This window comes from Pelodiscus sinensis, chromosome 2 (assembly GCF_049634645.1).
Source record: "Pelodiscus sinensis isolate JC-2024 chromosome 2, ASM4963464v1, whole genome shotgun sequence".
In the NCBI taxonomy this organism is placed as follows: domain Eukaryota; kingdom Metazoa; phylum Chordata; order Testudines; family Trionychidae; genus Pelodiscus; species Pelodiscus sinensis.
Window position 1 is genome coordinate 251,424,973 of NC_134712.1, and position 24,112 is coordinate 251,449,084.

Sequence of the window (24,112 nt, forward strand, 5' to 3'; positions counted from 1 at the left end):
CAGGGCATGCCTAGACTAGGAAATTATTTTGAAAGAATTTATTTTGAAATAACTCCTAAAATAATAATTTTGAAATAGCATATCCATACTACGGGGAAGCCTTGAAATTAGTCCAAAGCAGGCTCTGTTAATGGTGGACCTGCTACCTTGACTTAGAGTCCCAGGAAACATTGGGGAATAATTAGTCTGAATTACTCTGGGGAGTATTTACTTTGAAATAGCAGCACTGAAGCTATTTTGAAATAACTATTTTGAAATTAGCATTATTCCTCATGGAAAGAAGGAGTTATTATTTTGAATTAACCAGCCCATTATTTCGAAATAACAGGCTTGGTAGTGTGGATGCTTCACTTGTTATTTCGAAATAAGGGGTGTTATTTTGAAATAACCCCCTGGAGTAGACCAGGGCACAATATCTTAAGGTGCTGCTACAGGCAACATCTCTGGCATAAAACATAGGCCCTTTCCACTTGTGGTCATAAATGCCTTGTCCATGATAAACTATTACCCATATTTTGACAAATACCAAGAAGAATGCAGCTGCACTAGAAATAGTAATGGAGTAAGCACTAGTATAGACAAGGCTCAGCTGGTTTGCTCACAGGATTGTGAGACCCTGTTCTGAGTAGGTTTTCATGACGTGGTAGTGAAAATGTCAATGCCCTGTTTGGGCTGCAGCTTAGCACTGGAGCAGCTACTGAATCAAAGGTATTGGTTTTGCTATTTCCCTTCACTACCCTAAAGGGTTAGAATCCTGGCTGCACACCAAATGGGTAATTACAGTGTGCCTGTTTAAACACCCCTTGTGCTTTCCAAGGGGTTCTTAATAGCTGCACAATGTTATTACACACTGTCAAACAAATGATACGTTCTTCCCCAGAGTTGGAGATAAAGTAATCTCTGTATACCATTCAAACTGTCAAGTCACCTAAGTGACCAAAAGGTGCTATGTACAAGTACAATCATCATTTAGAAAATATGCAAGAATATCTCTAGCTCTGCACAGGAATATACAGGAAGTAAAGACCCTGAGTGGTAACTCTGCAGCAGGGTATATGAGGATTTCATTGGACTACTGCCATGAGTTGCCAAACCCCAATGCTGAACTCAACTGATCTGCTCCCCTCAGTGTTCTCAGCTTTGTGATGACCTGTTTGCTAATGTCTGTAAGGACTCTGGGTCTCGTACACCGCATGAATGCTGATGAAGCGTAAGTAACCCAATTAATTCTAAATCTCTTATGAAAACGCTATGCCTTGTACAACCCTATTTACTTCAAACGGTTTACACAGAATGTGGGCCAGGGGAGAATGTGACCCAATGTTACAATTTAAAATCCTGGCAAAGAAATAATATCTCTGTATCATCCTTGTTCTTTCGATCTGATGTAACACTTCCTCCCGTCTCTGGGAACTATTACTCCTCCTCTTCATAATAATAATTAACAATTTGTCATAATTATTATAATAAAAATAAACAAATAGCATTTTTGTGCAAGAGTCTTAAAGTGCTTAATACCTTTGGCTAAGGCTTTTTATCTCCATATTACAGATATGGAAACTGAAGTTCAGAGAACAGATTTTTAAAGGCATTTAGATATATAATTCCCATTCAAATAAATGGGCATTAGGCACTTAAATACCTTAAAAATCTGGCCAAGGGTAATTCTTGCTCAAGGCTACCCTGTGAATCAGCTGCAGAGGCAGAAACAGAATTCAGGAGTCAGGGCTCTCAGTTTCTAGCTCTAACCTTTAGACATACTGACTTTGGCTATTAAATATAAGATGTAAGGGATAATAAAGCTTGACGGTATAAGCTACACATGATTCAGTCGTGCTTATTGCAGATATTCTCTTGTCCTATTTCAGGCGCTTCAGGGGGTAGCCAAGTCAGTCTGTTACAGAAAAAAACAACAAATGGTCTGGTAGCACTTCATAGACTAACAAAACATGTAGATGGTATCATGAAGAAGTGGGCTGTGCCCATGAAAGCTCATGATACCATCTACATGTTTCGTTAGTCTATAAAGTGCTACCAAACCATTTGTTGTTTTTGTCCTATTTCAGTCATTGCAGCTACTCTGGGCAACAATGACACCCGGTGGAAGAAGCTAGGACTGCATGTCTAAATTGTTAAGTACAAAGTACAGTACCATTTAAAAGCTTAACAGTTTTATTTGTGGCTCCCCACTTTGCAAGGGCCCCAATAGTGGGTGATACAAGCATTTAAGCAGGGCAGAAATGCAAAATGAGGACTGTAACACAAAATAACAGAGGAAGAATTTAAGAGACTGTGGGAGTTCATGTCTCAGATGGCTGATGTGCTTCCTGTAAGATACAATAAATAAAGAATAACATTTTGCCTTTTTATACCACCCCTTACCTGAGAATCTCAAAGCTCCTCTACTAACATCTATTAATCCTTAGAGTACCCTTCCTTCTGATGTAGGGAAATACCATTATTTCTGTTTTACAGATGAGGACACAGAGGTTGAATGACTTGTTTAGGACCACATACTAAGTTAGTGGCAAATCCAGCACTAAAACCCATTCTCCTGGACCATACCCGCAACTTCCATCTCATCTGAGAGATCTGAATTTACCACATCCCTAGCTAGAGTTTATTAAGGAGGAGGGGAAATGACAACAGGAGCATGTAATTACAGTAAGACTGAAAAAGCAGTAGTTAACAAGCCCAAATTTTAATTTATAGAAGAGATAACAAAAATCATAGAAATAGTGAGAGATGTTAATAGGAAAAGAACTACATACTTGGAGTGATGATACTAAAGACACCTATGTAGTTTCACTCATGGTGATATGGTTGCTTTCTACCTCTGGAGAAGTTCCTAGCACATCCTCCACAAGCATATGTGAATAAAACTCAATAGTATCATAATAAAGATTCAGTGACAGTAACACCAAAGACAAAGGTTAGGAGCACAACTTCTAATCCCACCACTAGCTCCATGATGTCCCACTTTAGCTGGAATAGGCCCATATAAGTTGCCTGAGATGAGAGACCTGCTGTAGCCTAAATGAAGGCCTGTCTCAGCTGGCAGAAGATGCTTTTGGTAATCAAAAGAAGAGACCCTCTGTAGTCAGGGATAAAGGCCCAAGAGAGCACACTAAAGAGAGTTCTGGGGGGTACAGTGAAAGGACATGAGCCGTTAGTGGACAAGGCCCAGTACATCCCTAAAAGGATTCAGCAGGGAAAAAAGAAGAATACACAGGCAGCACAGAAACATTTTTCCTCACTTGACTAAAAGAACAGAGGGCTGCCCAGATGCATCTCACTGACCATGAGTACACACGTGCTGCTTTTTGATCCACTTCTTTAGTCATTTTAAAGGTTGTCTAGCCTGAAGTCAGTGGCCTCGCTCTCCCTGGTGCCATGGCAGTTGCTAGGATCAGTACAGAGTGGAAGAAAGCCTAAATTTGATACCACCATTCCCAAATAATTTCTGATGCTCAGGAAAAAGGACTCTCACATGACTGTACAAAAACCCTAAAATACAACAGCAACCAAGAGAAAGAGGGTCCTTGAACACCCCTCTATGATATAGCTGAGAGCTAGACAGCTTCAAACCTTTCAGGCAGTTAATCCTTTTTAAAAAGCTTTAATTCATCAGACCCAGAGCCCTCAGTTTCCCTCACTCTCTCCTATAGCATCATTGCAGGGGAATTACTACAGCCCTAATGATGCAGGGAATGATTTTTAAAGGGTTGAGCACTTGCAACTACAATGAAGTCAATGGAAGCTGAATGCTCACTAGTGCTGAAAAGCCCCAGTAACTCCTGCAGGCTGGGTAGTGCTAAGTGGAAGGGCTACAGGTGCAGAGCGCTGGGAGCAGCAGCATGAAGCAAGTGAAGAGATGGTATATGAAATCATTGCTATGAGCATTACTTAAGCTCACTATTAACTATCCTGTTAGCAGCCCTTGTTATGAGCATCAAGCAAACACAAGTTCCTACAAGATGGCCTGTCACATTGCAGGGATGAGTCTGTACATTTGGTCCATTTACCTTTGAGGGCTAATCTTTCCTCCTCTAGTCTCTTTTGGAGCTGCCTGATTTCAAAATCTCTCTCCTTCACCAGTTTGTGCAGTCTGCCATTTTCATCTACGATCTCTCGAAGCTGATCCCGAAGCTGCTCGTTCCCATCCTCAAGCAACCTAGAACAAATCACCAGTCATGGCAGATGCCACTGTGATGAGCTTCAAATAAATGCTTCTAATAATAACATTAATAGCAAGTTTAATGAGACATAAAACTGTGTGCAATGAGCTATGTTCACTAGGGGTAAGCATGTTAAGTGCTTATACATTGAGGCTGTGTCTACACTGCACCCCTTTTCCGGAAAAGGGATGCAGATTAGACACTTCGGAATTGCAAATCCGCGGGGGATTTAAATATCCCCCGCGGCATTTGCATTTACATGGCTGCCGCTTTTTTCCGGCTTGGGGATAAGCCGGAGAAAAGCGCCAGTCTAAACGCGATTCTCCGGAAAATAAGCCCTTTTCCGGAGGATTTCTTATTCCTACTTGAAAGTAGGAATAAGAAATCCTCCGGAAAAGGGCTTATTTTCCAGAGAATCGCATCTAGACTGGCGCTTTTCTCCGGCTTATCCCCAAGCCGGAAAAAAGCGGCAGCCATGTAAATGCAAATGCCACGGGGGATATTTAAATCCCCCGCGGATTTGCAATTCCGAAGTGTCTAATCTGCATCCCTTTTCCGGAAAAGGGGTGCAGTGTAGACACAGCCTGACAGTATTGTACAGCTGCAGATCATCACTCTACCATTCTGGAACAAAATTTTAACTGGTTTCCATGGGTAAACTGTACAAGAGCACCATTACTCAATGTTCAGTTCTTCCAGAGCAGGTTGGGTTTATTCTGACTGCCATAAGCAAAGCACAAGTTCGAAGGGGAAAGAGAACTAAAATGAATCAACAATTCAGCATTTCTACTCATTTCAAGTCAAATGTGAATTGTAAGAATAAATCCAGCAGAAAATTAAGATAAGTGACACCTCTTGAATTTATCAGGCCCAGGTTTCTTAAATCAGAGACAGCAAAGAGAAATCATACGCTCTCCCTTTTTCTGAATATATCAAATCCACCTAATGTTCATCACATATGAACATATGGCCAGATACCATGCTGATGGGCATGTTGTAGGAACCAGTACAGGTCACAGCAGAATAGTACATAAGTAAGATAGACACAGCCATGCAAAGGAGGCCAGATCCTGCCATCTTGAAGGAAAAAGTACAGGTCAGTGTTTCGGGCAATATCTTTAGATTATGGAACCTGAGGTTCATTGTTCTGCCACAGACTTTCCTTGTGAGTGTGGGAAATCAAGTTATCTGTCTGTCCCAGATCCTTAAAGGTATTTAGGCTTCATGCTTCCACCAAAATCAACGGGAGTTAGGAGACAAAATCCTTTTGAGGCTATGGACCTCTGTGCCTCAGCTCCCCATCTGTAAAGTTAGGATGACAGAGTCACACTGTTGGGCGTAGCTCATGACCATGATTGCCAATCTCAGAGCAGACTATCAAAAGAAAAGGCAGGCACCCCAAACTACTTGCATGTTCTATAATTAGATTTCACCAACCCAGCAACAAGTGTGAACTTCTAAAGCATTGTAACAGTCTTATCATGGAGTTACAGATAGGCATTTATCTTGCCTCCCAGACAAGTGGGACTTATTGATATGATAGATGGTGCTTAGACCACAAATCACAACAGTATGCAGGTTACTCTCAGTCCCAAAGGTCCAGTCACTTACCCCAGGTCAATTGTACTCAGATCTCAAACCAAATACAAAATCTTTAGCCAATCTTGCAATAAACTAATTAAAGATTTATTAACTAAGAAAGGAAACTAGAGTTCTTTGCAAGGTCAAAACAGGAAACATACACACACAAATGAGCTGTAGTCTTAGATTTGAAAAGATAACATAAACTACCCCATGGCTGCGTCTAGACTGCATCCCTTTTCCGTAAAAGGGATGCAAATTAGACACATCGCAATTGCAAATGAAGCGGGGATTTAAATCCCCCCCGCTTCATTTGCATAAACATGGCTGCCGCTTTTTTCCGGCTCGGAGCTTTGCCAGAAAAAAGAGCCAGTCTAGACGGGGATCTTTTGGAAAATAAAGCCTTTTCCAAAAGATCCCTTATTCCTTTTTTTAAGAGGAATAAGGGATCTTTCGGAAAAGGCTTTATTTTCCAAAAGATCCCCGTCTAGACTGGCGCTTTTTTCCGGCAAAGCTCTGAGCTGGAAAAAAGAGGCAGCCATGTTTATGCAAATGAAGCAGGGGGGATTTAAATCCCTGCTTCATTTGCAATTGCGATGTGTCTAATTTGCATCCCTTTTACGGAAAAGGGATGCAGTCTAGACACAGCCCATATGTCCTTCAGGGGTGATCCATGCCAAGCAGCATGGGGAGCTCTTGCTTATGTGTAGGAATCTTTGCTCTTCAGAGTCCAGACAGCATAGAGAGACACAGTTTCCTCCTGTCAGGGCTTTTTATCTCCCCCCGCCCCCTCCGCCTCCAGAATTCAAGCTGATAGGATGAATTCATGCACAGGCCTCCCATTCCTAGAGAGAATGAGGAATGCAATCAACATGGTCTCTCTCCTTTGATACTTCACAATGCCTCATTTGCCTTCACTTTACATTAACTAATGTTTCTTTTCCTGTTTGGTAAGTTATACTGTTACTGAGGTTTAAAGTGCAAATACGCAATATAACTTTATACCAGGGCATACAGTTATTATAAGCAGAAGTAATACATGCAGCATCCCACAAGCATTCCAGAGTCTAATCACAGTTTTATAACACTAATAGCTTTTTAAACTTTTCTAACCCATAGGTATAGACTGGTTTCCTGCTATGCATTTGTCAGTGTTCAATGAGGCCTTGAGCCTTGGCTGAGCTGGCACCTGTTCTGCAACTGTTACAGGTAGCATTTCCCTCCCTCACTGGTATGTTATGAGGATAAATACAGTGAAGATTATGAGGTACTCAGACACTGCAGTAATGGGGGACTGAGAAGTCGGTGGGAGTTGTTGGACAAAGTGCTAAGTTTCAGAACCCTTCCTAACAAACCATGTGAGTTGCACCTTTACCTTTTGCTGATCTCTTCATCTGATAGCTGTCCATCCACCTTCAACAGATTCAAATCATCCTGGACTCCAAAAATCTCCTTTGGGCTATTACTGCTGCCTTTCTGACTGGGTTGTTTTTCTTTCTTTTTCTCCATCAGATTTTGCAGCCTTTTCTGTTGCTGCTCCTGAAGAGCCTTAAACTGGATTTTTAAATGTTCATTCAATCCTTTGTCAGACTCCATGGTATGCTAAAAATAAAACAAGTAAAGAAAAACAAGGCAGCAGATTATAGAATAATTAGAATTCTATTCCGCATTGCTCAGGTCCTTAACTCAAATACAGGCAGTCCCCGGGTTACATACAAGATAGGGACTGTAGGTTTGTTCTTAAGTTGAATCTGTATGTAAGTCGGAACTGGCGTCCAGATTCAGCCGCTGCTGAAACTGACCAGCGGCTGACTACAGGAAGCCCGAGGCAGAGTTGCTCTGCCCCGGGCTTCCTGGAATCAGCCGCTGATCAGTTTCAACAGCCTGAATCTGGAGTTCCGACTTACATACAGATTCAACTTAAGAACCCCAGGCGTCCCCAAGTCAGCTGCTGCTGAAACTGATCAGCAGCTGATTCCAGGAAGCCCGGGGCAGAGCAACTCTGCCTCTGGCTTCCTGTAGTTAGCGCTGGTCAGTTTCAGCAGTGGCTGACTTGGGAACGCCTAGGGCAGAGCAGCTGGGGTGCTGCCGGGTTGGTCCAGTAGCGCCCAGAGCGGCGCTGCGGGACCAACCGGCAGAGCCCCAGCTGCTCTACCACAGGCACCCGGAGAAAAGCCTGGTCTGCTTGGGGGGGGGGGGCTGAACTAGCTGCGCCCCCTCCTCCCCCCAGCAGACCAGGGAGACGCCACCCGGGTCCTCCGCGGCTTTGCTCCGCGTCTCCCTGGTCAGCTGGTGACCAGCAGACCAGGGAGACGGGGAGCAAAGCCTCTGAGGACGCCGGCAGCGGGACAGCCGTGGCGCGTCTGGGCTGTCCCGCTGCCTGCGTGCTCCGCGGCTTTGCTCCCCATCTTCCTGGTCTGCTGGTCTCCAGCAGACCAGGGAGACGCGGAGCAAACCCCGTTCGTAACTGCAAAAACTCGGGGACTGCCTGTGTTGTTTTTCTTCCTTTAAATCAATGTTCTGGGGTGGGGCCGTGGATGAGAGGTATTCAGTATGTAAGCTGCCTCAGGGAGAAAGGACAACCTCAGCTCTCCGTCATTGTAGCAGCTTGGGGCCAGGTGAGAAGTGCCTCTCCATGGCCATTGCTGTTCAGAGAGGGGTACAACTGAGAAAGGGGTGGATGTCCCCCAACTGCGGGACAAACACACAAACAGTTACACAAACTCTCTGAAATATATAGTAGATAGCTGTCCCTTTCTTCACCCCTACCTCCTGCTGCTCCATTGGTGTTACAGCTGTCCTGATCCCCATCTCTGGTCCCTTGCTGCCTTCCTGTGGTAATTCTGCAGTATAACTGTCCCTCCTACCAGACCTCACCCTTTCCATTTTATGAGAAACAACTAAATTCCAGATACAGCCCCATTGTTTTGGCACAACCAAATCCTCAGTCCCCCCATTTTTTAATTAGCGTGGGTCACTAAGTCTTCCTGAATTGTCAAAATGGGTCCCCATCTGGAAAAGGCTGGTCTAGTAGCATCTTAAAGACTAAATAGTTACAAGAGGCTAATAAGAACCATTAGTTTGCACTTGGACGATGGACACCAGATCATCAAGAACCATTAGCACCTTCATTGTTTGGTTGGTTGATAATGTGCACGCCATCCGACATAATTAAACTTGTGAATGAAGTTAAGCTCCAATCCTTCTCTGTGTATTTGGCTTGTGGAATTGGTCTGAAACAAAACAGCCTGTAGGTTTTTGTCTCTGTCTGCGGGATTGGAGCAAATCCGATTGTATTTTAGGGCTTGCCTGTATACAATAAATTGAGAAAGGCCTCCAAAAAGTAATTAATACTGATATATTTCTCTTATATTCCATTCTTCTTGAATGAAACCTTTAGTCCTGGTTTAACAAAGAATTAACCAAAATAATTATTGATTAAGGGATTTAGTAATTTAAAAACCTTCCATTCCAAGGTCAGTGGTTTGTAGTAAATGAGTTTGGTGGCTTCAGTCCTGTTCTCCCTTTGTTGGCAGTAACAGCAGGACTAACAACTGGAAGCCATGCTGAATTGTGCTCTCTTACCCCTTTACAATGGAGCTCACAGGACTCAATTGAACTTACGGCTCCATTGTCCTCAGTGCTGTACAGATAATTTGGCCTATAATAATCTCACTCAAGTTCCTAACAAATGTCATTTATTGCAACCTGTAACAATTTGGGGAATCTGTTTACAAATAACTTAAGAATTCTGGTTGTCATGAAATTGTCATGAAAGTTGTCATGAAATTGTTGTAACATGGAATATACCTCTCTGTGAATGTGAAATCCACCACTTTGTTGAAGCTCATACCTACCAGACCAGGGACAATGCAAAGTCATTATCCTTAATTACTGTGCTCTGACTGCACAATAGGTATACTAAGGAGGTTGCCTGGTCAGAGAAGCAGAAGCCTAAAACCCTCAGCAGAACAGAGAAAAAGGGTGTGTAGGTAGGAGGACATACAAACTTGAGACACACTGGAAGATTTGTGCAGGAGAGAAGAAAAGGCAGGAGGAACACTCTTAGGCTGTGTCTAGACTGGTAAGTTTTTCCGCAAAATCAGCTGCTTTTGCGGAAAAACTTGCCAGCTGTCTACACTGGCCGCTTGAATTTCCACAAGAACACTGACTTCCTACTGTAAGAAATCAGGGCTTCTTGCGGAAATACTATGCTGCTCCCATTCAGGCAAAAGCCCTCTTGCGCAAATCATTTGCACAAGAGGGCCAGTGTAGACAGCACAGTACTGTTTTGCGCAAAAAAGCCCGATAGCTAAAATGGTGATCGGGACTTTTTTGCGCAAAAGCGCGTCTAGATTGGCACGGATGCTTTTCCGCAAAAAGTGCTTTTGCAGAAAAACGTCCGTGCCATTCTAGACGCTCTTTTCCGCAAATGCTTTTAACGGAAAACTTTTCCGTTAAAAGCATTTGCAGAAAATCATGCCAGTCTAGACGTAGACTTATAGTGAGGGACAGGGTCCATTTTAACTGCAAGACCAGTAAAGGGTCAGAAAAAAGTTAACTGATTTATTCTGGAAACCATGAGGTAGGGAGAAGGATTTCACACATCTCAGAGGACTTTGCCTAAGCCTCAAGAGCTCTTCAGATAGGTAGGAAGCTGAGACAGGGAAATTCACATACTTGTGTTCATTATTTTGAATTATTTTTTATATTTTTTGTGCTAAGAATGGTGTTTTAGAATTCTGTGCAGAATCTCTGTGTCTGTTGGTGTTCACTGTCATGGGCCACTTATAAAGAGATAAATATTAAACCAAACCAGAAGGTTCACACCTTCAGTGGGATTCTGGAGAATGCAGAAGTGCTGCTGGGAAGGCTTGGGAGACACACAGCCCTAGTTTCAGGATCCAGGCAAATGAGCTGCAGGGTCCCCACTCCAAAGAGGGGTGTCAAACATGAGAGGCCCAAAATCAAGCACAGTACCAAAACTCTATCCAGCTCCAGCAAGGTAACGGCATGTGGGATTCAATGCCTAGATCCCTTCACAGCAGTCTGTTGAATGTCCAGCAGGAAGAGCCTGTGATACGAGGAGGTCTGTGATACAAGCCTCATGGACAACTGGCGGAGGATTTCACAAGCAAGAAGAACAAAGTATACTTTCCCTCCAGCAGCTTCAGGGGGTAGCCGAGTTAGTCTATAAAGAAAAAACAACAAATGGTCTGGTAGCACTTTATAGACTAACAAAACATGTAGATGGTACCATGAGCTTTCAATAGGACAAGGATACAGGGCATCCCCACTATAAGTCGCCCCGGTATACATCCGTTCCACACTAAAGTCATTGACATTTGTAGGAACTGATGCGTTATAAGTCCTCCCATTCCCAGCTATAAGTCGTGTGAAACCCTCCCCCCACAATTTGCTTAAATGGAAGTCAGCTGCAGAAAAAAAAATCCGCGCTTTAAGTTGTTTTGCTGTAAGTGCAAATTTTTTGGAACGTATCTTATAACAAGGACGGCTTGTACTCAATAGGACAGTTGTTGGATGAGGCTGTATGGCTGTAGTGTGTGGGTAGCAGATTTAGATCTTCAGGACTAGTACTCAGTGCATTTTGTAAAAGGGAACATAATTCAAAGAGGGTCTTTAAAAAAAAACAACCCTATGGGATTGTGACTATTTTCTTCCACTATTGTGACTGAGGAAGTGGGTCTAGCCCAGGAAAGCTCATCATCTAATAAACCATCTTGTTAGTCTTTAAAGTGCTACATAGTCCTGTATTTTGTTTCAGCTACACCAGACTAACACGGCTACATTTCTATCACTATGGTAAGAAAACACTTCTATAGTGATAAAAATGCATTTCACATACACAAACGTGAGCATATAAACATCAATGTGAATGAATGCAGGGCAGCCATTTGTCTCAAAAGATGATCACTCCATTGGGCTTTGGGCCGCTCTGGGCCCAGGTGCGAGTGCCAATATAGTTCAGTTACAGTGTCACGCTGTGGCATCGCAGGTGGCTAAAGAGCCCACTCACTATGTGTGTGATGTTGATGTACATATCCAGAGGCAGGTGCCCGGGCTCAGCGGGGGCTCACACACAGGTATGCGTGGCCATATGGCAGTACAGGGGTATCCTACATCACAATGACGCAAGGGTGGCGCTGCCCAGTGCTCCCCAGGGCCCAGGTGCAGCAGCTCGGCACCTGCCGCAGGCACCGCTCGGCCCTGCCCTCTGCCAAGGGGGGCTCAGCTTGGCGCCACCCTCATCCCCGTGGCGTAGCCCCCCCGGCCCTCACCCCAGGGGTACAGGCTGAGGGCAGCCTGGCACTGCCAAGGCATTGGCTGGGGTCACACAGGGGCACGGCAGCGCCCTCCCCTCCCCGGGCACAGAGGGGGCTGGCCCCTCCCGCCCCAGAGACCTGGCCTAGAGCCCCCCCCCCCCCCCCACCTCGGGGCGCCCCTCACCCCCACGGGCACGACCTGGCGCCAGCTCTCCGGAAGCCCAGGTACCCCCCTGCCAGCCCCAGCTCTTACCGCCCCGCACCCACCTCCTGCAGCTCCTGCGCGCTCCGCGGCCCCTCGCTCCCCGCCTCCCCAGGAGCCGCCACCGCAACCCGAGAGCCCGCTCGGCCAGGCCGGACGCGGTTTCCTCAGCAACCGTCGCCGCGGAGACGGGGCGGCCGGAAAGCAAGAGGGGCGGCATGGAGTTTTACGACATCGGGAGGGGGTTGAAGCGACGCCGCTCTGGGCGAGTCCGGCCACGCCCCCCAGCTCTGCACGTGCTTGGGCACAGCGGGAGGGGCTGGCCAGAGTCTCCGTGCTCTCGGCGTGCGGCGCCAGCCTGTCCCGGACAATGGGAATTTGCATGTTCCTGCTACACTTGATCGCTCCATTGGACTCTGGAAAGTGTTTCAATGAAATCGCTCGTGTGATCGCCTCTCCCCTCTCCTATTTACTTCCAGTTTTCATATCCCCAACTCATAACTCCGGTCATTTGAAGAAGTGGGCTGTGCCCACAAAAGCTCATGATACCATCGACATGTTTGGTTAGCCTATAAAGTGCTACCAGACTATTTGTTGCTTTTACCAAATATAAGAGTGAGGTCAAGATCTAAGCCACAGTAGGGAGCCTAAGCCCCCCCCCCCCCCCCAGCTTGCCTGGATCTGGCCCCTAAAGCTCAGAGTTCCCCTTAGCATTGGGGAGAACATTCTGGTGCTACACCCGCCCTCCCCCGCCCACAGGGAGCATGCAAAATCTACTAGCCTGGGCCCCACCCCAAGGCACTGGTGTGTGAAGGGGACTGTAGAGAATGTCTTTCTTCTCCTGAGTGGGGGGCTGCCTCACTGAGGGTTTTGGTTTTGCTTCTCACTTCTGTGCAGCCTCCTCCTCCCCTGGATTGATTTTTCTGTTGGTCAGCCACCCCCACCCCAACAAAAGGTTCCTCACCCCCCTCTAAGCAGTCTAGATCTTCCATTGAAACAGCAGTGTCACCCCAATTAAGTCAGGCACTGCAGTTGCATACAAAAGGCATCCCTTCAAGTACAGTTTTAGCTTCAAACAGTCTTTTAAAATATCATGCCATACAGCCATCATTTCCATCTATTAACCTACTACATGTTTGGGCTGCTTCAGCTACTGAACTCTTTGTTAAATCTGTACTTTTCCTTCCCATAAGGTGTTTTAATTTTAAGTCAAATGGCAGCTATACACATGAAAAGTTGGTACTTTGCATAGCTAGATCCTGATAGGACTAGAAAAAATAACTTGTTTTTTTAACACAGGGACTGAAAAAAGAGCTATGTACCTAAGGGCATGTTAGGCTGCAGGGCATAGGAGCAGAGAACCAGCTGCAACTCTGCACTCACTGCTGCCTCTGTATCAGACACAGCAGTGCAGGGTGTCAGCCAATTCCCCAGAGGCAGGGTAATTGAGTAACTGTAGCTGGCTACTGCTTGCTAGCCCCACACCTGGGGAGGTGGCTGCTGCCTCAAAGCCACTTGGGGAGCTGGCTGCCACCCTGCATTGCTGCTTCTGTATCGGAAGCAGCAGCCAGCTCCCAGGAGCAGGGCTGGTAGATAGTAGCCAACTGCAGGTGCATGTAACTGGGTAATTATGTAACCAATGACATTTTCATCAATTACCCATTTATCCCTACTCAGTAAATATCTTTGGAGATGACCTATTGAATGGATGAAAACTCATTAGCTATACACATTCTCATCAAACACAGGCAAAGAGAATGTGAATGAGATGTAATGGATTTTGTTAGTATGCAACTTCTTGTTAAATAATGTGGAGTCACAGAGCCCATATGCCAAATTATGACAACAATTCTGCTTCCCTTCCATTGCCCCAAGAACACTTACGACATTATCCTTAATCAAGTCTGGAATCTTGCCTAGTTCAAGAAATTGAAAAACAGATGTTATGGTGCTTAACACATCTCCACATGCAGAACAAATAGCTTCCTTTCCACTATATTTCTCTCTTGCTCATTATTATGAACAATTTAGCTGATTAATTTTTGCCTGGGAAACAAGTGGACTATTGTACACATTTTAAATAGCAATTTTCCTCAAGTAAACAATACATGAAATCCCCTTAATATTGGATTTACCAGCTTGTTAGTTTCCTCCTTCAATATGTAGCCAACACATCTACAACTTTTCTGTGTCCACCCAGTTCCAAATTGATATAACTGTTCCATACAATCCTGTTGCAGATCCAAAACTTCCAACGGGATTATGGCCATATTTTTGCATATGGATATACAATGTGTTCTGAGTGTATCCCTAAATTGGCAAGATCCTATTCTTTTTGCTGATAATCTTATCCACAAGGAGCACTGACAAGATATGAGCTGGGTATGTTTACAGTAGATTCTCCTGTGTGCCAGCAGACAGGTTTGCTACCAGTGGGATGTGTACGCATTGAACTGTGTTAACCAGATCTCCAGTTAAAGGGAGAGTCCACTACCTGTTTCTGAATTCAGGATGAGACAACTCTAATCCTGGGCTGGGTATTCTTGGGACTCTGGTCAATACTGAGTTCCTAAATAGTGATTTCAAACACTCTAAAATACTATACTGAGGTCCCAGTTTAGTTGGTAGCATAGTTTGAACACAGCCTCATATTACCCTATTCCATACTCCAAATTATGCCATACCAATTCTCCTATCATGGAGTTTACAGTGGACATTGATCTACCATAACCATAAACAATTCCATATACCAAATAAGGGGTCCAGCTTAATGCCCCAACAATCAGCCTTTAAACTTTGGTTGAGGCTGGGCCCTACCCAGAGACACAAGTTAAGTCAAACACTCTCCCACCCTCTGAAAGAAGTGCTCCACTGCTTTACTAAGGATTCCCCCCCCCCACACACACACACACACACTCTTGGGGCATGCCCTGCAGCTAGTTTCAGTCAAAGCTCAGGTGCCTCTGCCAGACTGAGGACAGGTCCTATAGCACCCCCAGTATGCCAGTCACCCTCCGCCCCCCCCCCCCCCCCCGCATAACTCTTACAGCCCCAAATGGGTCACAGGTAGTGAAGCTCCTATGATCCATGTCTCCTCAAGACTGTCCTTGCCCACAGGGATGAGGCAGCACCATGAGCCCACCCATGCAGAGCCACTTCCATCTCCCATCATGGAGCAGGAGGCAATGCCTCCTTTGATAAGAAGCCAGATGTTCAAAAAGCCAGAAGGTGGATTTCCATTTTACAGCTGGAGATTTACTCAAACTGCTTGTACATGAACCTAGCAATGCACTCTCAGCTCTCCCCTGGTCATATAATCAGTATGAATAAGAAAGATTGGAGATGCTTACCATATTTATTATAAACACTGTATTAGACACCATGTTATCTCCATGGAATGCCAGCAAGTTTGAGAAAGTGGAAGTTTACAGATTCCTGCTTCACTTGATTAATACATTTGTCTTGGACACTAGATTTTAATTAAGTTATCATAAATGTCTAATGGAAGAGCACTCTTAATGATCTCACAGCAAGGATAGAGGCCAAGGTCTAAACCGTCTATGGCTTCCATTGAAACAGTAATATCACACAAATTAAGCCAGGTATTCTAAAAACATATTTAAATTGCATCACTTCCAGTACAGATTTAGTTTTCATAGTTCTATTTACAAGTGTTACATCATATACCTAAAATGGCAAAAATAAGTGAACAGTTACCAAATTCAATCATTTGAAAAGCTGCATCAATAATCTATTAAAAATAGAGCTTCTGGGCCTTGATTATTAGTACTGTATAGTGTAATAAATATGCTTAAATAGTTTTATCCACTAGTGAATGCTCACTGCATACTTTAAATAAAACTACAAATAGATTTTTTTTTAAAACATTGTTCTATTCAAGTTTAAGAATTATTTTGGGTGAGTTTAGTGCTAGTGAAAGTGCTGGATTGCAGCCTTGGAGACTGAAGTCCTCTTATCTACAGGCCAGAGTACAACCTTCTCCATGCAACCTTGTCCATCTGCTTCAGCCATGGATTGGATGGTCCATCTTTGATATAAGAAGGCAGTTTGGTCTCCAGGCCTATTCACAATCCTTGAACTTCTGGTCAAGAATGCCGTAAGTTGTGTGTAAGGAGATGGGGTGGGAAAAGGAAAAGACACTGTGCTGTACAATACCCATTAGGAACTGATCTCAGCCCAAAAGAGCCAACAAATTATGGTAGTATTATCACCACCAACTTACATTAGATTCAGATTGGCAACCTAAAGGTTCAATGCCGTGCATAAGATATGTACAGTATTACAGAACCACATATTTTAATTTTTTATTTCCCCTACCCTCTTCTATTTTTTTTAAATTAAAAAGAAAGTGACACCTCAATGTGAGGTCTATAAAGATATATAGACCATCACCGGGCATATTACAGTCATAATTTTCTTACTCCTTGGGTTTTGCCAGGTATTCCCGATACATTGAATACAGCACACCTGAAAAGCAAACACAAGCAAAGTAGTTAAATATTCATCCTTTATTAAAGGAGAAGACTATTTCTAGAACAAGCTACTGCCAGGAAGACTATTAACAAGAGAAAAATCCATGGGAGTCTATTCTTTACGATCTCATTTCCCATCTAGTATTTCAGTAAACGCCACAAGTCACTTGTTAGACTGAAGGGCAGAATATCCCCACACAGTTTGCTACATACTGTTAGTATTAGAGCTACTGTTATTCATGGTCTAGCCAGGTCAAGGAAGGTACGGTGCCTGGAGCAATCCTCCCACCTCCACACCAGACCCCAGTCCCACTCCACCACTTCCCCCAAGCCTCCATCTTGCATCTTCCCACCCCTGCTCCACCACCGCTCCTTCTATTCCCCCTCTTCCTCTGAGAGCAAGGTGGAGAAGGATCATCCCCATGGCCCCCTGAAGCAGGACCAGGGTGGAAAGAATTGGGGCAATGGTGCTGTTGCTGGGTCCTATGCAGCCCAAGACCCGTATACACCTGAAGCACGGGGTCCCCCGAAGCATCCTATGGATCGGACCACTCTGGCTATACCTTCAATTTAGATGCAAGCTATAGAAAATTTCTGATCTTTCCCATGGAGAAATGAGTTTAAGTAAGGCTCAATAATTGTCAAATAACTTGGAGAGAGCAGTACAATTGGGAAACTAAGAATAACCACAAAGTGCATGGGGCAATTGTATTCTTTGTGTTCCTCGCTGACTTAGCACCTCTGGAAAAAGAATCCAGTTAAGTGCCTGAATGTTAATGCAATTTTGTGTGTGTGTGTGTGTGTGTGTGTGTGTGTGTGTGTGTGTGTGTGTGTGTGTGTGTGTGTGTGTGTGTGTGTGTAAGAAGTGAAGGGAGAAAAATGGAGGTCTTCAAACATGGCTACCTAGATACCAAGCACACTAGTTTTATGATACCAAGCAAAGAAACAGTTTACTAGCTCAGTTTCATAAAAAGAGCTATGTGTTTTCAAGTTTCTAATGCAGTTAGACATAGTTAATGGTTTACAAGCTACAAGAAGATATTTTTTTTCCTTTAGCGTAGAAAACACACTTTTAAAGTAAGTCTGCCATCATTAAGAGATATTTAGGGCTGGTCAACAGCTGCCTGTTTTATACATACCACATGTCATTGCTCCAACAACAAAGCCCTGGGCTGCCACACGCATGTGAATCAGGTGAATAGACATTTTTGTATTGCCTCTGTGCTTCAGTTTGTAAAGTCCGTAGCCTACAACTGCAATCAAGCCTGCCACCCCTATAAAGTAGAATAAGCAAGAGAGTTTCTTAATTACACAAAGATTTTACATTCCTCACTCATAAGATTTAAGTAAATGTCGGCATCTTAAACGTTAATGCAAAGGCTACTCATAACTACAGTCTGCAAATTTTGTATCTGCATCTGAGAATTTGAGGGGCTCTACTTATAACCCTTCCCCCCCCCCCCACACATACACACACTGTAGGCTCACCAGTAACACCTAATACTAAGTGCAAAGTTAGCTCATTCAGTATGCTATTAGTTTACCACTAATTCCTTTCCCACTGAAGCTATATCGAGCCTGGCTCAAAAGCTAGTCCAGATTGGAGGATCCGCAACAGAATTTTGGTACTTCACTAGTGGGGTAGACATTTGGAGATAGCAGCCTTAATAGATGTCAGGGCTGATTTGATACTGGTCAGAGACTGACGTAACAGCAAGTTACTTGCCTCTTCTTTTAAGAGGAATAAGTTTAAATCAAATACGTTTGCATGTTAGGGCCTGTGAACTAATTCTGATACATCTGCAAATTGTTTCAAACCAAACTTGGAAAAGTTTGCACATGTATAGAGGCTGTTACATTTACACTGGGCTCCAGCAGCCTACATAGCAATACTCACAAGGTCATGGGAGCTGATAAGTAGATATTGGGAATGGAAAAAGCATTTCACTTCTAGATCAATTCAAATTTAGTTCAGACTCGTATCAATCAAAAGATATCATTTGATGGCTGCTTAGTTCACATAGGAAGCAATTCTAGTGGTCTCCTTCTCAAATTAGAAATTGGACTAAGATCCACATTAAGAGAACACCCTATTCCTAGTACTCTTAGCAGTCCATCCCAAAGTCTTTCTATGGATCTCTGAAGAAAAACCAAGGACAAGTGGGCATGGATACTGGATTATCCTCTCACCTGAAGGGGGTATCACAGGGTCTGATTTGTGGGTCCATTTTTTCAATTAGAAGATTTGAGTGTAGGCAGAATGCAAGTTCACACTTCACCTGCCAAGAGTAATTTGACTACTTGCATTCCCCTGCCCTTGCTGCCTCTAGATCAGGGGCAGCAAGCGGGGGTGGGGGGGGGGAAGAGGAAGAGACACGGACACAGAAATTGGTGCTGGGGGGAGCCGGCTTAAAAGCTGGTTCCCCCCCCCCCCCAGCACCGACTTCACAGTGCCGGGGGGTGGCGGGAGGAGGAGAGACAGTGGCGCAACTGCGTGCCCTGCTCCTCCTACATTTAAACTGCAGAGCCACAGCGAGGGTACTGAGCATGGCCCCCTCCCTTATTGACTAATCGAGTAGTCAATGTAAATTCCATCGACTACTCGATTAGCTGATTAATTGCAATTTAACATCCCTAGTCAAAAGCCCATGTTGGAGATGGGGTGAAATCCAGAAGCATGTGTGTAGGTCCTTTTGTGTGATTTTATTCTTCTTAAGACTAAATAAGCTTGCCTTGAAAGAGCTGTGTCGTAGCTAAACAATGGGCAAACTGTTTTGCTCGGCCATAAAGAGGGAATATAGGTGTAGTTACCCTTAACTGTGACAGCCCTCTACTGCGAGGTCTCTGGGCTTGCTGCAAGACACATTTTCCCTCCCCTTCCCCTGCCCCGCAGTCTAGATCCACTACCCAAAACTTGAAATAAAGTATGAATAAGCATGAGGAATTACAAGGAATACAGAGACATTTTATAAAGCTACCAGATAAGAATTAGTTCAGGCAAATTACCATTATAGGTACAGGAGGTAGGGCAAAATTACCATAGTGTTATACCTAATAAGGAAGTAGCATTTCACAATAGTTTCTTGTTTATAGTGCATGACTAGCTTTATTATATTCTCCACCCATTACAAGAATACTTATGCAACTGTGTATTTCCCCAGGTTTACTTGTCTTACTCCAGAGCACTGCACTGTATAAGTGCAACTTACCAATTGGTACAAAGGGTGACTCTTTCGATTTTCTGATCAGTTTTGATGCTTGGCTATCTTCAGTCTCATAGCTAGGAAGAACAGATTCCTGACTGGATGACATGTTGCCTTCAGAAAAGAAGAAAGTCTGCTTTAGAATTCAAGCATTTAAGTTTGAGAATTCTTTAGAAGTAAGACTTTGAGTATACCATAAGTATGTAGGTCACAGTTTCTTCCAGATATGTTAAAGTGAGTAACTGTTTTAATTGCTGAAAATTTCAGCAGTTACATGCACCTTCAGCTTGGGGGCAGCAGCTAACTCCCCAGGAGCTGGTGCGTGCTGGGAGCCAGCTTTTAAGACGGCTTCTGATACAGAAGCAGCAGCACCGGATAGCTTAAAAGCTGGCTCCTGGCATGGACCAGCTCTCACCCTCCGCTGCAGGGTCCAATACAGAGCCAGCAACACAGGGTGGGAGCCTGCATGTAACCGTTTATGATAACCAATAAGTCCAGGTTTATCTGTTAACCATGTGATTGATTATCCTATTATATTCCTAGTTTCTTCTACTGTATATTCAGTTATAAATCCGATACAACTCAAAAAACTGATCAGAACTGATCGGATGGTATAAGACTTAATCCACACTATTACAATATTTTTCTAATACCATCAAACTAAATTCAATTTTATTAATATAAACAACTCAGAATGTAGGTGTGGCATTTACAATACAAAAGAATGCGCTTTGGGAGAGTAATTCCATATTAAACAGACTGGTGATGTAGCAGGCCATTAGACAGCAGCATCCTGTCAAACTTTCTACATCAAGAAAAGAGTTCCCAAGCAACTTCAGGAAAAGCATAGTTTCTCACAAACTCTAACCCAGTGAGAGCTTGAATCAGAAGCATTTCCTTGCAAAATTTCTGTCTTTCGTCACATCAGTTTGTGGGGATACTCATCCATGCTTGTACTGGATTTTAAGAGGGAGGAGGGGAAGAGACCCTGAAGTATTTTGTCTTGAACAACAGCAAGCCACTATAGAAGGTCAAACAGTTGCATATTTGAGGAGTAGGGAAAATTTCACCTCCAGTATACTCCACTTTGAGTTTAAAGTATGTAAATTCAGATTTTTGCTGAACAGCCAGAAGCCTAATATTTATAGAATAGGTACCCAACAGTGTTTCCTGTAAGAAGAGCAGTTGGGCACCACCCCGCCAGAGATTCAGGTGCTGCCCAGCTGATTTGCAAAGCAACCACAGCCAGCATCATATGCTCCTATTGGTGATACACATCATCCACACATGCTTTGGTGCACATAAAATTTATTTCACATATGGATGGGAAAAAATAAAAGGAACATTGGTACTGGGTTGAGTAATGATATCAGACCTTGAAGAATTGTTTGATAGACACACCATAGCTTGCATGTGAGATATATTAGCTTTTTTGGAATTATCATTCCCACATCAGTGAATACTTCTCATGCAACACTATTTCATCTACAATTAAAAAGTTCAAATTGAAAGTTTTTACTATCAAGAGAGAGTGGTAGAAGGGAACAGCTTCTTAGAGCAGAACACCATTGTTCAGCCCCTAGTGACTAGACAAAATTTCAATATTGCCAGCAAGCTCATTCATAGGGAAAGATTTTTAAAACAGCATCCATTTCACTACAGACTACTTTCTTCTTTAGACTCTGTCATTAATCCTGTTTTTCCTGTAATTCAGGAATGCCCCCCCTCCCCGCCAAAAAGAGCAGCTGACTTTAGATGGTCAGTTCAGTGACTATTACAGACCTCTTACCTAGGTTGATTGAGCTGTATTTATTGTTTTCCTAGTAATGTGCCTGGCATAAAGAGAGTGTGCCTCACTAAGCGTATCAGGCCTGGACTACACTAGTAGTTTAGGTCGAATTTAGCCACATAAGGTCGATTTTCTAAACAATGAGTCCACACTACCAAGCCCATTCTTTTTACTTTAAGCCTGCTGATGTCAATTTCAGTATGCCTGCTTTTCATGAGGTCAGACAGCGCAGTGTAAATGGACTCTTGAGAATAAATGCTCCATGGATTTAATTTGTAAAGAGCTGTGTCACTTAGCAAACTAATGTATATGCATATGACAAACTATAATTTTCAAGCTTTGGTGTTTAAATATGGATGCATACACCTGAATTTGAAAAAAAATGGGCTTATTTATATTTTTGCAACTAAGTTTAAACCACTTTATCATGTAGATGGTGTGCAGGGAGAGAAAGCACAATACTATGACCATATCCAGGTCTAATCTGATTGTCAGTATTTAGAAGCTAGGACAATCTTCTTGGTGGAGAGTAACAATTTCAAGTCGTTAACTATAAAATGAGCCCTAGTAGCACCCATACAAAATAGCCCCGGATATTTTGATAAACGGGGAAGGGGGAGTCAAAACTAATCACACTCATGTTCTCTCCGCCAGAGAGACCTGTAGCATTTTTAGTCAAATAGGAGAGGCCACATTTCTTTTAGATACGACCTTCAACTCAGAGAGAGGTCATCCAAGTGGCTCTGGGAGAGGAGACAGGGGCTGGGGAGCTCAGCAGTAAGGGAACCCCGGGGAATGCTGTGCGGGGGGAGAGCGCTGGGGGCGCGTGTGTGTCACCCCCCCTCGGCCACTGTCTCTGGAGCGGGGCCCCCCCTTGCGCAAGGAGACACGTGCGGGGGGGGGGGTCACTATCTGTTCGCTACAATGTTACCGCTTCATGGGAGCCACCCGCATCCGGGCACGAGCACCGACACCCCCCCCCCCATCCTCCCCCCGTGACCAGGGTCTCTGCGCCGTTACGTCACTTCCCCGTTATCCCGGCCCCTCCTTACGTCACCCCCGTGACATCACCGTCACCGCCTTATCCCTCCCCCTTCCCGTTATCCCGGCCCCCTTATTGCAGCCCTTCCCGTTACCGCTCCCCCTACGGCCTCGGCCCAGCTCCCCCCGCCCCGCGTGTCCTTGCAGCGGCCCCAGCCTCCCCGACCAGCTCCGCGACCTTCGGCGGACGCAGCCACCTCAGGCCGCGCTCCCTGCCGGACACCCCCCCCCCTCCCGCCGCAGCCACCTCCCGACTCGCCCGCCCCCCTCTCCTCACAGCCACCGCGCTCACCTCAGGGGCTCGAGCGCTGAGCTACGCACGTCACGAACTGCCACTCACTCCCAAGCCGGCCGGCCGGCTTCTAGGGCTAGCGCGCGCCCCGCCCCCGGCTCTTATTGGCTGACGGCTCTGCCCGCCCCGCGCCGCAGGCGCACTGAGCCCATCCCGAACGACAGCTCCCGGCATGCCTCTGGACCCGAGGCCTGTGCGTAGGCAATCAGACTCCGCCTCCGCCGTGGTCAGCCAATCCAAGGGGAGGCTGCTGACGTCACAGGAAGCGGGGCCAGTACGTCTCCCCATTGGCCTCTTCGCCCAGCTCCTTATTTGGTCAAAGGAGGGGGCGCGCTCGGCTGAGGGTGGCGCGCGGGCAAGAAAGCGCTGAGCTGTAGTGACTCTGCGGAACGCGGGCCAGGTCCTGCGCCCCACGTGGCCCCGCCCACCTGAGCCCATTCATGGGTCTCGCGCCTGGCTTTGCAAAATCCCCCAGGTTTCTAGAGGGGCCGTAGCCCGGTGCTTTTCTCCACCGCGGCCAGGCCTGGGACAGGCTGTTTCCAGCAGGGGCAGGTGTTCTCACCCCGCCTCGTGCATCCAGCAGCTGGGGCTTTACTGCAGGGTAGCTCGTGAGCCTTGCCCATTCTGCTGTCCGGACAGGGGGATGGGTTACTGGAGTGCTCCAGCTGTGGCTGAGGCAGAGCCAGTGGTAATGCAGTTCACACACACACATCTCCTTGGTCACTCACCCGCTCTTGAGCTCCTTTGGACCATGAGCCATCTGTGAGGTTGGCTCCTTAAAACCTTTTAGCCACAAGTTTTCCCAGCACGGCTGTGTCTAGACTGACCAGTTTTTCCGCAAAAGCAGCCGCTTTTCCAGAAAAACTTGCCAGCTGTCTACACTGGCCACTTGAATTTCCGCCAATTTCCATGCCAATCTAGACGCTCTTTTCCACAAATGCTTTTAATGGAAAACTTTTCTGTTAAAAGCATTTCCGGAAAATCATGTCAGTCTAGATGTAGGCCACCTGTAGGAGGATGCCAGTTCTAAGGCATCTATGTTGCAGAAA

The 24,112-nt window shown here is 45.0% G+C and overlaps 2 protein-coding genes across 7 annotated transcripts in view; both read right to left on the bottom strand.

Moving 5' to 3' along the window:
- The window catches only part of CCDC13 (coiled-coil domain containing 13), a 42,504-nt gene extending 29,587 nt beyond the window's left edge, over window positions 1-12,917 (bottom strand). For 2 of the 6 annotated variants that reach the window (XM_075919755.1, XM_075919756.1), the window contains exons 1-4: window positions 12,311-12,909; window positions 10,590-10,950; window positions 7,135-7,361; window positions 4,026-4,174 (exon numbers count right to left, since the gene is read on the bottom strand). In XM_075919755.1, the coding sequence (XP_075775870.1) occupies window positions 4,026-4,174; window positions 7,135-7,355 (370 nt within the window). In that variant the 5' untranslated portion in view covers window positions 7,356-7,361; window positions 10,590-10,950; window positions 12,311-12,909. Of the gene's footprint in view, window positions 1-4,025; window positions 4,175-7,134; window positions 7,362-10,589; window positions 10,951-12,310 lie in introns of all 6 variants that reach the window. The other 4 variants (XR_012900869.1, XM_075919753.1, XM_075919752.1 and 1 more) reach the window with 4 other exon arrangements.
- A 2,664-nt stretch (window positions 12,918-15,581) lies between these two features.
- On the bottom strand, window positions 15,582-23,222 carry HIGD1A (HIG1 hypoxia inducible domain family member 1A). The gene is made up of 4 exons (XM_075919784.1): window positions 23,064-23,222; window positions 19,948-20,055; window positions 17,878-18,012; window positions 15,582-16,733 (listed from the first exon to the last, which is right to left on the bottom strand). Exons 2-4 carry the CDS (start codon window positions 20,048-20,050, stop codon window positions 16,684-16,686), a joined length of 288 nt encoding a protein of 95 aa, XP_075775899.1. The 5' UTR covers window positions 20,051-20,055; window positions 23,064-23,222; the 3' UTR covers window positions 15,582-16,683.
- Between the last annotated feature and the right edge of the window lie 890 nt (window positions 23,223-24,112).

What these genes read in the sequence shown, in the direction of transcription:
- HIGD1A (XM_075919784.1), bottom strand. Translation starts at nt 20,050, where the DNA reads ATGTCATCCAGTCAGGAATCTGTTCTTCCTAGCTATGAGACTGAAGAT. An exon ending in GTCACCCTTTGTACCAATTG is followed by an intron (nt 18,013 to 19,947) that starts GTAAGTTGCACT and finishes TCTACTTTATAG; the next exon opens with GGGTGGCAGGCTTGATTGCA. An exon ending in TGTTGGAGCAATGACATGTG is followed by an intron (nt 16,734 to 17,877) that starts GTATGTATAAAA and finishes TTTGCTTTTCAG; the next exon opens with GTGTGCTGTATTCAATGTAT.